The sequence below is a fragment of the Gorilla gorilla genome, chromosome 2 (genome assembly GCF_029281585.2).
Source record: "Gorilla gorilla gorilla isolate KB3781 chromosome 2, NHGRI_mGorGor1-v2.1_pri, whole genome shotgun sequence".
NCBI classification, from domain to species: domain Eukaryota; kingdom Metazoa; phylum Chordata; class Mammalia; order Primates; family Hominidae; genus Gorilla; species Gorilla gorilla.
Genome location: NC_086017.1, coordinates 59,855,660 through 59,870,158, shown reverse-complemented (window position 1 = coordinate 59,870,158; position 14,499 = coordinate 59,855,660). Strand labels below are relative to the sequence as shown.

The following is a 14,499-nucleotide window of genomic DNA, read 5'->3' as shown; positions in this document are numbered from 1 at the left end:
GGTGACTCAGAATCTGTACCAATTTGGTCTATAAGTAAAACTGGGGGAAAGGATAGACAAAGACTTTTTTTTTTTTTTTTTTATTTAGACGGGGTCTCACTATTTACCCCATGCTCATTTCAAACTCCTGGGCTCAAGTGATCCTCCAGCCTTGGTCTCCCAAAGTGGTGGGATTATAAGCTTGAGCCATAGTGCCCAGCCTACAAACACATTTTATCTTCCACAAATATTAATTTTATTTATTTATTTATTTATTCAATTTTATTGTTTTCTTGAGACGGAGTCTTGCTCTGTCAGCAGGCTGGAGTGCAGTGGTGCAATCTTGGCTCACTGCAACCTCCACCTCCTGGGTTCAAGCAATTATCCTGCCCCAGCCTCCCAAGTAGCTGGGACTACAGGCGTGCGCCACCACACCCGGCTAATTTTTTTGTATTTTAGTAGAGACGGGGTTTCACCTTGTTGGTCAGGATGGTCTTGCTCTCCTGACCTCATGATCCGCTCGCTTCAGCCTCCCAAAATATTTTTATTCACCCTGAGGAGACGGGACTTCTTCCCTCACATTCTTATGTCTCTCATAAGATTGTTTACTATGTCATAAGGAGTTTAATCCACATCCATTTCCTTAAAGAATTAGTTTTATTAAACTTCAGATATAAAAATAAATTTATTTTCTTATAATTATAATTGAAGGCCAGGCACGGTGACTCGTGCGTGTCATCCCAGCACTTTGGGAGGCCAAGGTGGGCAGATCACCTAAGGTCTGCAGTTCAAGACCAGCCTGGCCAACCTGGTGAAACCCCATCTCTACTAATAATACAAAAATTGGCAGGACATGGTGGCTCACGCCTGCAATCCCAGCACTTTGGGAGGCCAAGGCAGTCGGATCACCTGAGGTCAGGAGTTCCAGACCAGCCTGGCCAACATGGTGAAACCCCATCTCTACTAAAAATACAAAAATTAGCCAGGTGTGGTGGCGGGCACCTGTAATCCCAGCTATTCAGGAGGCTGAGGCAGGAGAATCACTTGAACCCAGGAGGTAGAGGTTGCAATGAGCTGAGATCGTGCCACTGCACTCCAGCCTGGGCAACAGAGCAAGACTCCATCTCAAAAAAAAAAAAGAAAAAAAAATTTACCCAAGCATGGTGGCGCATATCTGTAGTCCCAGCTACCTGGGAGGCTGAGACAGGAGGATCTGTGGAACCCGGGCGGCGGAGGTTGCAGTGAGCCAAGATTACGCCACTGCACTCCAGCCTGGCTGGACTCCGTCTCACACACACACACAAAATTTATAATTGGAAATTACTTGACATGTGGAGGAGGGTAAGAGAGAGAAAGAAGGACATCGAATTTCAAATTAATTCAAATGCTACCAAGTGCTAGGTACTATAGTAAGTGTTCTGGATACATTATTCGCCAAGAGTCACAACTTAAATGTATGTCACTCCTCAAGAAGTTTCCCTGACCACCCCTCTAAAATTGCCACCATGATGCATTCTCCCAATACTCTGCTTCATTTTCTTTATAGCACTCAGCTATCAGCTATTACATTGAGTACTTAGCACAGAGGCGAAGGACTTAATCACATTCACTGCTTATGAATTAATGAGTGTTCTCAAAATTGGACAGACTGTCAGAATAGGATCCACCGAAAGCACACAGATTGGAAGCTTTTTTCTTCTCTCCAAAATTGGCATGTAGCAGTTTCTGACACATGATTAGTACACTTGTCCCTTGGTGTCCACAGGGGATTGGTTCCAGGACCCACAAGGACACAAAAATCTCAGGATGCTCAAGTCCCTTATATAAAATCACATGGTATTTGCATACAACCTACACACATCCTCCAATATACTTTAAGCCATCTCTAGATTACTTATATCTAATACCTAATAAAGACTATATAAATAGTTAACTGTACTTTTTTGTCTGTTTTTTGAGATGGGGTCTCACTCTGTCACCCCAGGCTAGAGTGCAGCAGAGTGATCACAGCTCACTGCAGTCTCAGTCCAGGCTCAAGTAATCCTCTCATCTTAGCCTCCCAAGTTGATAGCCACCACACTTGGCTAATTTTTTCACTTTTATTTTTTGTAGAGATGGGGTCTCCCTGTGTTGCCCAGGCTGGTCTCAAACTCCTGGCCTCAAGCAATCCTCCCACCTGGGCCTCCCAAAATGTTGGGATTACAGAGTAAGCCACCACTCCTGGCCTGTATTATTTTTTATTGTTGCAGTGTTAATGCATTTTTTTCCTGAATATGTCCAATCAGCATTTGGTTGAATCTATGGGTGTGGAACCTGTGGATACACAGTGTCAACTGTATTTGGTAAGTGATTCAGTGATGGACACTGAACAAATGGTCAATGAGAATCCTCTTAAGTCTAGGGGATATGGTCCTAAGCCTGTCATTCTTTAAGGATCTGACAAGCTTAAACTACTAACAAGGTAAGGATACATCAAAAGTCTTCTCTAATGAGTGCTTGCTCCCAAAGCATTTAGAGCATGTCATCTCCATACCCATAAGAGGAGAACTTGGCCAAGAAGAGAAAAGTACGTATAATGAGCCACACTGAGTTAAACAAAGCTGAACAAAGCATCAGGCTACAGAAGAAGAAGAGTTCTCATCTAATAACTACTCTTCTCTGGCAGAGCCTTCTTTTAAGATTCTGGGCCTGGCTGGGCACGGTGGCTCATGCCTGTAATCCCAGGACTTTGGGAGGCCGAGGCAGGCAGATCACCTGAGGTCGGGAGTTCGAGAGCAGCCTGACCAACATGGAGAAACCCCATCTCTACTAAAAATACAAAATTAGCCGGCGTGGTGGCGCATGCCTGTAATCCCAGCTACTCAGGGGGCTGAGACAGGAGAATCGCTTGAACCAGGGAGGCGGAGGTGGCAGTGAGCTGAGATCGCACCATTGCAATCCAGCCTGGGCAACAAGAGCAAAACTCCGTCTCAAAAAAAAAAAAGAAAGAAAGAAAGATTCTGGGCCCAGTGTATTCACACTGTTAAGTATAGGCAGTGGGTACATTAAAAAAAAAAAGAAGAAAAAAAAAACACATCAAACTATATTCCTAAGTTTCTTTTCCTACTTTACAGATGGAGGAACTGAAACAACCCAAAGAAAACAACTTTCCCCAAGGAAGCACGATAACAAGAAGGATTCTACCCATTTATTAATTCCTCCCAAAACTACCAGGTAGGGTTCTATTAAAGACATAGATGAAAAATCTAGGTGGCAAGCTGAGTAACTCCAGATAGTTCAAACGTAAGGTGAGTACAGATTCTGATTCACCAGCTCTGACTATACGCAGCCAAGGACTTGAGTATGCAACTCCAATTGGCAAAGAACAATGATGAATGCAATAGACACCAACAATCCACTCCTCTCTCTTCCCTGATAGCTCTCTTTTGGAAGCAGCCCCTGCAGGCAGGATCTGATGCCACAGAAGTCACCATCAGAGGTCTTCACCCTAGGTCTGGGTGTAACTATTGACCTAGAATTTCTGTGCTAGGCAGATCCTTGGGGTCACAGACAATCAAGGATCATTCTTTGCATCAGGATTACCATCTCAGTCACACTCCAAAAGGAAACACTCCAGATGTGTCTTTTTTTTTTTTTTTTTCCAACTATTGTCTTTGGAATCTAGTCCAAAAGCAACTGGGCTCTAGCTTTTAAAATGCACTCTGTGCCCATTAAATTTTCTAGAGAAAGCTTTCCAGCCTTTTTAAAGATTTTCCTCACAACCGATGGTTGGAATGCAGTATGCTCCACAGATAGACTTCTTGTACCTTTCCAAAGTAAAATCATTTGAAACCCTCCCTCCCCATATATAAAAAAATATATCCTTCCAGCATCATTTGACCGAAGTATAAAGCAACCTGGTTGGCCTCCATGCATCCGATGGCATCTTCCAAGAGTGAAAACTCCACGCAGACATAGCCATAGTCGTAACCTGGGGACAGCATTTAAATACAGACGGGAGTGGTGTTAGTGCCTTGCAAACACAAAAGACACACTTAAATCCCCTGTTTCTGAACCCCTTAAACACAAGCCCTCCCAACTAACCCCTCCCTCCCCTACACTAGGTAAAGTTGCTACCCCAAATAGAAAAAAGTATTGAAGAAAAGTCTCGATGTTTCTGGACTTTGAGATTCATTCCAAAATAGCCTTTTCTATTAACCAAGAAGATCCTTTGCCCTCTTTAGCACTGGTGATCTGGTGAAGGTACCCCAGAATTGGGTAATCCCACAGAGAGATCACATGGGGACCCGAAACATTTTAACCACAGGCTAAATCTTCTGGAAAAACAAAGTCGACAAGAGCAAGAAAGTATCTGGAAAAAAAAAAAAAAAAAAAAGTATCCCGAGAGAAGAAAAAAAAGCAATTATCCCCAGGCTATGCTAATAGTCACCACTTTTCAAGCAGAAACCACCTTCAAAGACAGAAGTGCTGACAGACTGAGGCAACTATTCTGTTTGGATACCACAGGAGGCTTCTGGTTGGCAGGGGACAGACCATTTCAGGTCTCCTCTTTTTTTCCTTGTTTCAACTCAAGTCATAAACCAGCTAAAATCTTTATAAAAGGAAGAAGGTGTAAAAGCATAAATAAGTACAAATAACTATGTCCAAAATTGCGCTTATGCACAAAGACTGGTGGTGGGGCAAGCTGGGAGAAAGACAGCGGTTGTTAGCAATCAATACATGTTTAAGAACTGTACAAACCATTAGAGCTATAAAATACCCTTCACCTTATCCTAAGCAAGTGTCATTTGCAGCACAGGCCTGAGAGTTGTATGACCCACGAGACTGGGAAGTCCTGGGATTTATAGGTTGCTGAACTAGAATCTAACCAGTCCTATACTTTCCCTGATACTGCCACCATGTGACTACAAAAATACACTTGTCAATGCAATGCTCCCCAAGTGGCTTCCATGCTCCCTCCACTGCCTCAGAGGATAAAGAAGCTCATCTCTAGGAATCACACTGTGTAAATGGAACAGCAAGAAAAAGATGTGATGTTCAGATGAGAAGCAAAACTCAGGCAAAGAAAAACACAAAACCCTATGGTAATTTTGACCAGAAAGTATATATAACAATAGGAAACCGATATCACTGAATCAATGTATCAAAGATCAATAAAACTAGAACAATAGAAAGTATAAGTTTAAAAACATACCACATTTGGTGAAATGAGTTAAGATTCCTTGTCACATGAAATGAATGGCTTCAAAATGTTTTACTAATAACAATAAACTTTGATTTTAGACTTGTTAAATACTCCAAGTTAACTTGAAACATTACAATGGTATAGGTTGATCCTTGTTTTGAGTTTCAGAAAATGACTAGGAAGAAGAAAAAGAATCTACTAGAAACCTCAGCACTACTGTAGGATGAGAAATAGATTTTCTAATCTTTTAGTTTTGACCAACGTGGATTAAAACTAACCCCTCCAAACTTACCACAAAATCAGTCTCCTCTGCTTAATAACTCTTTGAAGAAATAAAAGTACTTTAGAGAAACAGCGTGCATATCCTATTAACAATGGAAACTGCTTTGTTACTTAATTCCTTTCAAGTGAATCTTCTTGATCAAACTCATTGAACACCTAATACATAAATCACTCTGCATTTTATAAACAGCTCTGAATATTCTTGGGAAACATTACAGAATAACAGAAGGAACTAAGACACCTGTTAGCACCAAATATCCACTGCAAACACTCAAATGCATGTCCACAATCAGAAAGGGTTAGCCATGGAACAAACAGGTGTACTCTCTAGTGTGTTGATTACCTCTACAGAACATATCAATAGAGTACCCAGGTGTGTGGAAAGCAACCCTCTCCATAGCTGCCCGGATGAAAAACATAGGGAACTAATACCAAAACTGGCAAAGCCCTAAGTTTCCTTTCTGTGCTTAAAGAAGTAACTACTGTGGCCCAGAGGAGCACACAGAATCTGTGGACAGAGAGAGAAAAGATTCATGACAACGTTCATACTTTGCTAAAGGACAAGTAGACATTGGGAAGAAAAAGATACAGAAAACATTATGAGCATCTAATATAGCATTTCTAGACATCAACCCTGCAATACTATATGTTGACAACATACTTCAGATTTAATATTATATTCACAAGCCCAACACTAAATTTATTCTGACTGAAACTTTAGCTATCAAACAAGAACAGAAATTTAAGGTTTAACTATACTGCCTAAAACGTTAAAAAAAAAAAAAAAAGGTATTTTGTGTGTTCAAGACTCATGGTTGTGCCATAAGGATTTTCAGCAATTAGCAAAATAGACTATGAAAGTAAGTAATATTTACATAAAACTTGTTGGTTCAAGATTTTATTCTAAATACTTTGTATATACTGATTTAATATTCACAATACTATCTTAAGAGGTAAATATTATTAACCTGATTTTAGCCATGTAGAAGAAGGCAAAGAAAGGATAGGTAAATTGATCAAAGTAACCAAGTAAGTACCAATACTGAGCTTTAAATGCAAGCAGTCCAGATTCAAGTTGATGTTTTTAACCACTACACTCTAGCCTCTCACTCCTCAATAAGATCATAGGCCAATTTAGATAATCTTAATTCTAAACTCTAGAAGCCTAGTTACAGAAAGGGTCCCATATGCCTGAAAACATACATCTATGCCCCTGTTAAGAAATAAGCCTAGTTAAGAAATATTCAATTTAGCAGCATAACAGTTGCTTCTATTTTAAATATCTATGGCAGAACTACTGTGAGTAGACCTGAGTATGCAAATTAGAAAGCATTCTAAGGAGCTGATTATACTAGCTCCCAAAATTCTTCTGAAAAGACGAAAACTAAAATGTCTTGTTGTAAATGACAGCTACAAAAATTGTATAGCAATATGGAAAGATACTTGATATAGTATATTTTAAGAGCCTTAAAAATGAATATACCCTTATGGATAATTATGTAAAATGTATATAGGGAAAAAGGGCTGGAATTAAATTGCATCTAACTCAAAGGTTAGAGACAAAAGTCAGCATGTAAGATAAAAACCATGCACTGTCAAAAATCATACTTGAAGACCCCAAGGTGAAGAACAACATACCATCTTTCAATTTAGGTAAGTCCAACATTGCCAGTTTTTCCTCCAGCGCTGCAACAGATCACTTTTCCTTTGGCTGACACCAGATGAAGGGGTTGGCTTGCATTTAAGGGCCATAAGGTATGAAAATATATTGCTTTAAATAACAGAATCACAGCCAGCACAGTGAATGCCCACTCAGAGAAACTTAGAAAAGGAGACAAACTGAAGCCACAGGTGAGTCTCATCCCCACTGCCCATGCTCACTCCAGGAGTGAGAAAACAGGGTGTGGGAAGTGGGGAGGGGGATACAGTTCAAATAAGCACAGGTGGACATACAAAAATCAGAAAATGCATATAATGCAACACAACTGTATACCAAAATGATTACAGTGGTTGTATTGCTATAGTGGGATAATCAGGGATTTTTTTCTTTATTTCCCAAATGTAATTTTACAATTCACAGAAAAGGCACAGAAGATATTCTACCCAGAGACCTAAACATTCTGCCAACCAACTTTGAGATTAGAATTGCTAGGAACCATATGGAAATCATCAAGATGGTAAACTCAGTGTTAACCTTCCCATGGACAGACTTATTTTTACCAATGAGAGTAACAAAAAAATCTACTTTATTACCCCTTTCTTCCACTGTCACACGCTGGGAAGAAGTCTGGAAGGTCTTTGTGCTTATTTATATGACTATTACAAAACACAGCTAACTAAATTTTCTAACCTAAATGTACAGATCTCATAGAAATGTGAATACTCCTTATACTTTTTTTTTTTTTTTGAGACAGAGTCTTGCTCTGTCGCCCAGGCTGGAATGCAATGGCACACAATCTCGGCTCACTGCAACCTCTGCCTCTCAGGCTCAAGCAATTCTCCTGCCTCAGGCTGCTGCGTAGCTGGGACTACCACGCCCGGCTAATTTTTGTATTTTCAATAGAGACGGAGTTTCGCCATGTTGGCCAGGCTGGTCTCGAACTCCTGAGCTCAGGTGATCTGCCTGCCTCAGTGCTGGGATTACAGGCGTGAGCCACCGCGCCCGGCCTCCTTATATTTTTTTTAGGCAAATGAGAAGAATGAGAACAGGGCAAGGGGAAAAAATCTATAAAGGTAACAAATTTCACGTCTTCTCTATCTTCATTAACCATGTGGTTGCCTGTTTCCCAAAAATGTATCTGTGATAAAAGCCAACCAGGTGGTTACAGGAAAATAAGGTACACAAAACAAAACCCTGATAAATAGTATTCAATCTCAGAACTAACTCTTCAATCTCTGCCCCTAGAAAAGCTGACTCACGAGATACTGACAAACATAACCCTGTATGGTTTAAGTCAATTATTAGTCTATAACAGGCCCAATTTTCATAATAATTATTAAGGAATATTTGTTTAGGTAAATGAGATGGATCTTCAAACTGTTCTAGGAAAACCCAATGAACATACCCAAATCCAGCTGAATTTCCCATCAAGAGAGTATTGGTTGACATTGAAAAAGCCCAGAATACACATCCAGAAAGTAAAACGGGGAATCAGGATTTTAAAGAACACAACTAGCAGGAAGGTTTTTTTTTTCTCCTTTTTTTTAAGAAGCCTTTGTCAGAAGGAGTTTATTTTACTGCTATCTTTGAGAGGAAAACACGCACGCACACACACACACACACACACACACACACACACACACACACACACACACACACAGCCTTTTTCTCCAAACAAAAAGTATTATTTTTGTGAGAACAAAGCATTTTGAATATAAAAGGCACCATGAAACATCAATAGATTCAAGAGGTCTTACTTCTATAGGTCCTGTTTTCCTAATTCCATTTCATTGTTAATACAGGTTTTTAGAAAAGTAAAATATCAAGTTAGAGATTTTAGCAAAACGAAACAGAACTGATCCAGGTATCTGAATTCCTGTCAGTGGGAATAACAGAATAAAGGAGGCTTTGTGCGCAAGATTTCCAACAGGTACTTTGCTCTGTTAAAATCTCATGTGAGGCTGGGTGTGGTGGCTCGTGGATATAATCCCAGCACTTTAGGAGACCAAGGTAGGAGGATTACTTGAGCTCAGGAGTCCCAGCCTCGGCAATATAATGAGACCTTGTCTCTACAAAAAAACAGAAAAAATTAGCCAGGTGTGGGAGCACGCACCTATAGTCCCAGCTACTTAAGAGGCTGAGGTGGGAGGCTCACTTGAGCCTGAGAAGCCAAGGCTACAGCGAGCCATGACTGGCCTACTGCACTCCAGCCTGAGCAACAGAGTGAGACCCTGTCTCAAAACAAACAAACAAACACACAATCCCACTCGAATTACGAAAATTAGGAAAATATCTGACTCATATGTCAAATTATCATCAGGGAAGGATAAAATTGGTCCACATGAAACCCATCACCTTGAAATCTTTTTTTTTAATTTGAGATGGAGTTTCACCTTTGTCGCCCAGGCTAGAATGCAATGGCACGATCTTGGCCCACTGCAACCTCTGCCTCCTGGGTTCAAGCGATTCTCCTGCCTCAGGCTCCCGAGTAGCTGGGATTACAGGCGTGCAGATTATTAGGCATGAGCAACTGTGTCCAGCCCATCACCTTGAAATCTTATAAACACTTTCAATTATTTCTCCTTCAGCTATGCATACAAGGGTTGTTTTTTTTTTTTAAAGAAAAATGAAAAAAGGAAGATATACACTGATGATTATTTCTTAAATTTTTTTTTCTTTTGAGACAGAGTCTCACTCTGTTGCCCAGGCTGGAGTGCAGTGCAACTACCGCCTACCAGGTTCATTGCAACTACTGCCTACCAGGTTCAAGCAATTCTCCTGCCTTAGCCTCCTGAGTAGCTAGGGTTACAGGCATGCGCCACCATGCCCAGCTAATTTTTGTACTTTTAGTAGAGATGGGGTTTCATCATGATGGCCAGACTGGTCTTAAACTCCTAACCTCGAGGTATCCACAAGCCTTGGCCTCCCAAAGTGCTGGGATTATAGGAGTGAGCCACCTGACCTAAATTTTCAAAAACTACACGTGGATCTATCTTATTTTATTCTGTATCTCTGCCAACTGGTTATTTAAAGAAAAAAATTTGTTTGTTTTTTGCTTTAAGTCCAAAATTAATCGCAGGGCCACTCCATCTTGATGATGGTTCCTCAGGCCCAGGATAACATTTGTTAGGAAACACTCGCCCTTACTCAATTTATTTCAATTCCACTGGCAGTAATGGTGTCATATGAGCACAATGAAGAGCAACATCTTTGCCCCAAAGTTTAATCTAATGGAAGTCATGACAAGTACAAACAGTCATAGATCAGCTCAAGATGCTACATAAGTCAAAAGGGGGAGTAATTATTCTTTAAAGAGCCAGTAATCAATCTCATTCAACTTTTGTTCACTTAAAAACAAACAAACAAATATACTCAATCTGCAAAGCAACAATCAGGAAAAAGAGAACCTTTGCAAATCTGCTTTTCCCCAAGCAAGAACACTTCAGTCTGGCAGAAAAGATGGTGCAGGCATGACAGAAGGATCAACCAGAACAGCAGCATCAATACTGCAGAACTGTCTATGCAGAGAGGCGACACCAAAAAAACAGAGGTTCCAGATGAGGGACTGTGATCTTCTTTCAGTTCTGTATCCCTAAACCTAGCATAATATCAGGTACATCAATTATAATGACCATCATCACTAGAATAACACACAAGAAAAGTAGCTTCTTAGTTCTGCACATTTGCAGAAGCTACAACTAACTCACCATGTGATTGCAGTCAAGCTACGTCTCTCTGGGCCTATGTTATTCCATATGCAAAGCAGCGAAGATGATAAATCCTTTGCAGGGTGGTTTCAGGGATGCAATGAAATAAGCATTATCAGAGATCAAAGATCAGACAGCTGCCTCTGCATTACTGCTTTTCAAATATGTCCCAGTACTTTAGCAGCTGAAAGGCAGTACGAATTTCCTGACTTCTAGTGTATACTAACAACATATCTGCTGCCTCCATAGATTACATGGCTATTTTTATTTTGACTAGGAAGAAAAACATGGCCCATAAACATTTTTTCTACTGCCTTAGCCCTGGTGCAAATAAAGGGCAACTCAACACTGTTCTAAAAGGCTCTGGGACCAAGTTCAGTGGCTCACGCCTGTAATCCCAACATTTTGGGAGGCTGAGGCAAGAGGATCGCTTAACCCCAGGAGTCTGAGACCAGCCTGGGCAACACACTGGGACACCATCTCTACAAAAGGTTTTAAATCAGCCAGGTGTTGTGGTACACACCTGTAATCCCAGCTACTTGGGAGGCTGAAACGGGAGGACTGCTTGAGCCTGGGAGGTTGAAGCTGCAGTGAGCCATGACTTTGCCACTGCACTCCAGCCTGGGCTACAGAGCAAGACTCTGCCTCAAAAATAAATAAATAAATAAATAAATAAAATAAAATAAAATAAAGGCTCTGGGATGATTCCATAAAGCTGGTTTCTAAGCTGGAAGTTTGCTCAGGATGACAGCAAATCATAGTGGCCCAGCCATTCACCTATTCCAGAAGTGAACAAGCATCCAGAGAAGGATGAAACAACTGACATTAGGTGAGACTTGAAACGACCTAGCCATGAGCTAAGGTACATGAGGTTAATACAGTAGAGATGGGTTAAACGGCAACCCCATTGGGCCACTTATGCCCTGTAACCGATATCCAGTGCCCAACTAAAGGCACTAGACACCAGCTGGAGCTGGCTTTTGGGGTCCCGTTCTGCGGTATCACAGAAAGATACTTGGTCTGTCCCAGGTTCCTGGCATACAGCTCCTAAAACCCTTGGAATTTCCTGAGTGATAAGGGTGATAGGAGTGTTTTTTGTTCCAATAAGACAACTCTTGGAAAGCCCCTAGATAGCTTCAGGATGAGGGCTACCTAGAAAGACAAAGCCTTGACCAGAAGTTCAGAACTTTCAGTACCACCCACCAACTTCTGATGAGGGGAGAGGGGCTTGAGCAAATCACCCACTGTCAATGATTTAATCAATCCTGCCTACATAATGAGACCTCCATAAAAACAACTACACAAAAGGGCTCAGAGAGCTTCCTGATTGGTGAACACATCTACATGCTGGGACGGTGGCATATTCCACAGGACAGAGACTCCTACACTCAACACTCAGGACCCTCCTGGACTTTGCCCTATCTATCTCCTCATCTGGCTAATTGTATCCTTTATAAAAAACTGATAAACATAAGTTAAGTATTTCTCTGAGTTTTTTGCAGCCATATTAGAAAGTTATCAAATCTGAAGGGGTAGACTGTGGGAACCTCCAATTTTGTAGCCAAATCAGACATAAGTGTAGGTAACCTTGGGACCTGATAACTGATCATTGCAATTGGTGTCTGAAGTAAGAATGGTCTTATGGGACAAAGCCCTTCAACCTGTGGAGTCTGAAGCTAACTTCTGGTAGTCGGTATCAGAATTACCTGGTATCAAGAGGGGAAAAAAACTTTTATCATCTCTCTGCCTACATGACACAGGAGGCAAACATTGTTCAAAACATCATTCCTGAACATGTTCAGACATCCATCTATCAACTCACCTAGGGGCTTGTTTTTCTCCCCACTTAATGCCAGGTCAAGCAAATACCACTGAAATTTCCTTATAGCACTTGTCCTCCAGGCAGCCATTTTAAAACACAGGCCTATTCTTAGTTAAGGTTTCCCCCACAAAAAAAGATTCATTTGATAAATACGTATGTACATCTGTCAAACATATTCATTGTCTGATAAACAAAGTACTTTCTAGTGCTCTTTATTAATACAGAGGCTAAAAAGAAAAATTTTATTTTCTATTATAACAATAGTGTTTTAGTTACAGCCATGTGCTGCTTAACTACATTTTGATCAACAGCAAACTGCATGCATATGAAACAATGGTTCCATAAGTTTATAATGGCACTGAAAAATTCCTATCACCCAGTGACATCATAGCTGTTGTTGATTTGGTGGCACAATGCATTACCTTTTCTATATTTAGATACACAAATGCCATTGTGTCTCAATTGCCTATGGTGTTCAATACAGTAACACACTGTACAGTTTTGTGGCCGAAGAGTAACAGGCTATACAATATAGCCTAGCTGTATAGTAGGCTATAACATCTAGTTTGTGTAAGTATACCCTATGATGTTTACACAATGAAAAAATCACTTGATCCATTTCTCAAAATGTATTCTTGTCATTACGCAATGCATGACTGTATTTAATAATAATACAAATGAAGGAATAGAAAATTCTGTTCCCTCAATGTAGTACTACTCCATAGTTTAAGAAATTAAAATTAAAGGCCAGGTGCAGTGGCTCACAACTGTAATCCCAGCACTTTGGGAAGCCAAGGCGGGCAGATCACTTGAGGTCAGGAGTTCGAGACCAGCCTGGCCAACATGGTGAAACCCCATCTCTACTAAAAATACAAGAATCAGCCAGGCGTGGTGGTGGGCAACTGTAATCCCAGCTACAAGGGAGGCTGAGGCACGAGAATGGCTTGAATCTGGGAGGCGGAGGCTACAGTGAATCGAGATGATGCCACTGCACCACTCCAGCCTGGGTGACAGTGGGAGAGACTCTGTATCAAAATAAATAAATAAAATAAAATAACGTCTGTTAGCACCTTTTTGGGGAAATTTTCTTGGGAGGTTTGACTTAATACTTTATTTCTAGAGTTGGCACATGCACGTTAACTCATACTTTGGAGTTGAAGAAACATATCCCTGTACTTACACAAATATTATTATTATTATTTTATTTATTTATTTATTTGTTTGTTTATTTATTTTGAGAGTTTCGCTCTTGTCGCCCCAGGCTAGAGTGCAATGGCACAATCTCAGCTGCAACCTCCACCTTCCGGGTTCAAGTGATTCTCCTACCTCAGCCTCCTGAGTAGCTGGGATTACAGGTGTGTGCCACCACACTAGGCTAATTTTTGTTTTATTAGTAGAGATGGGGGTTTCACCATGTTGCCCTGGCTGGTCTTGAATTCCTGACCTCAAGTGATCCACCCGCCTCGGCTTCCCAAAGTGCTGGGATTACAGGCATGAGCCACCGGGCCTGGACCACAAATATTATTTAACTGATTGGCATATAACCTATATTGCTGCCAGAAACTTCTGTAGCATGGAGTACAATATAATATACCTGAATAATATTTTCTTTGACTTTCAGACAAACAAAGGCAGGAAGTTGTTTCGTTTGGTGCACAAACCCAGTTGATAAGTCATTAGGGAAAATCTAATGAAGATTCTGCTATGTGATGATTTTCCTACCCTGTCACAATCATTCAGGGACTTTAAAAAAAAAATGACATTATCTAGTCATCTTTCACCAGAGCTATGAATTCCTGCTAGTCCACAGCCCACTCAACACAGCTCCTGGACAAGGAGATTTTTTTTTCTTTTTTTTGAGATG

The 14,499-nt window shown here is 40.8% G+C and overlaps 1 protein-coding gene across 7 annotated transcripts in view; it reads right to left on the bottom strand.

The window, feature by feature from the left end:
- The window catches only part of RBM6 (RNA binding motif protein 6), a 135,924-nt gene that overhangs the window by 74,936 nt on the left and 46,489 nt on the right, over positions 1-14,499 (bottom strand). For 5 of the 7 annotated variants that reach the window (XM_019024186.3, XM_063703809.1, XM_063703808.1 and 2 more), the window contains one exon: positions 3,876-3,949. The exons of the other annotated variants lie outside the window; for them this stretch is intronic. In XM_019024186.3, coding sequence (XP_018879731.1) covers positions 3,876-3,949 — 74 coding nt within the window. The remainder of the gene's footprint in view (positions 1-3,875; positions 3,950-14,499) is intronic. 7 annotated transcript variants of the gene reach the window in all.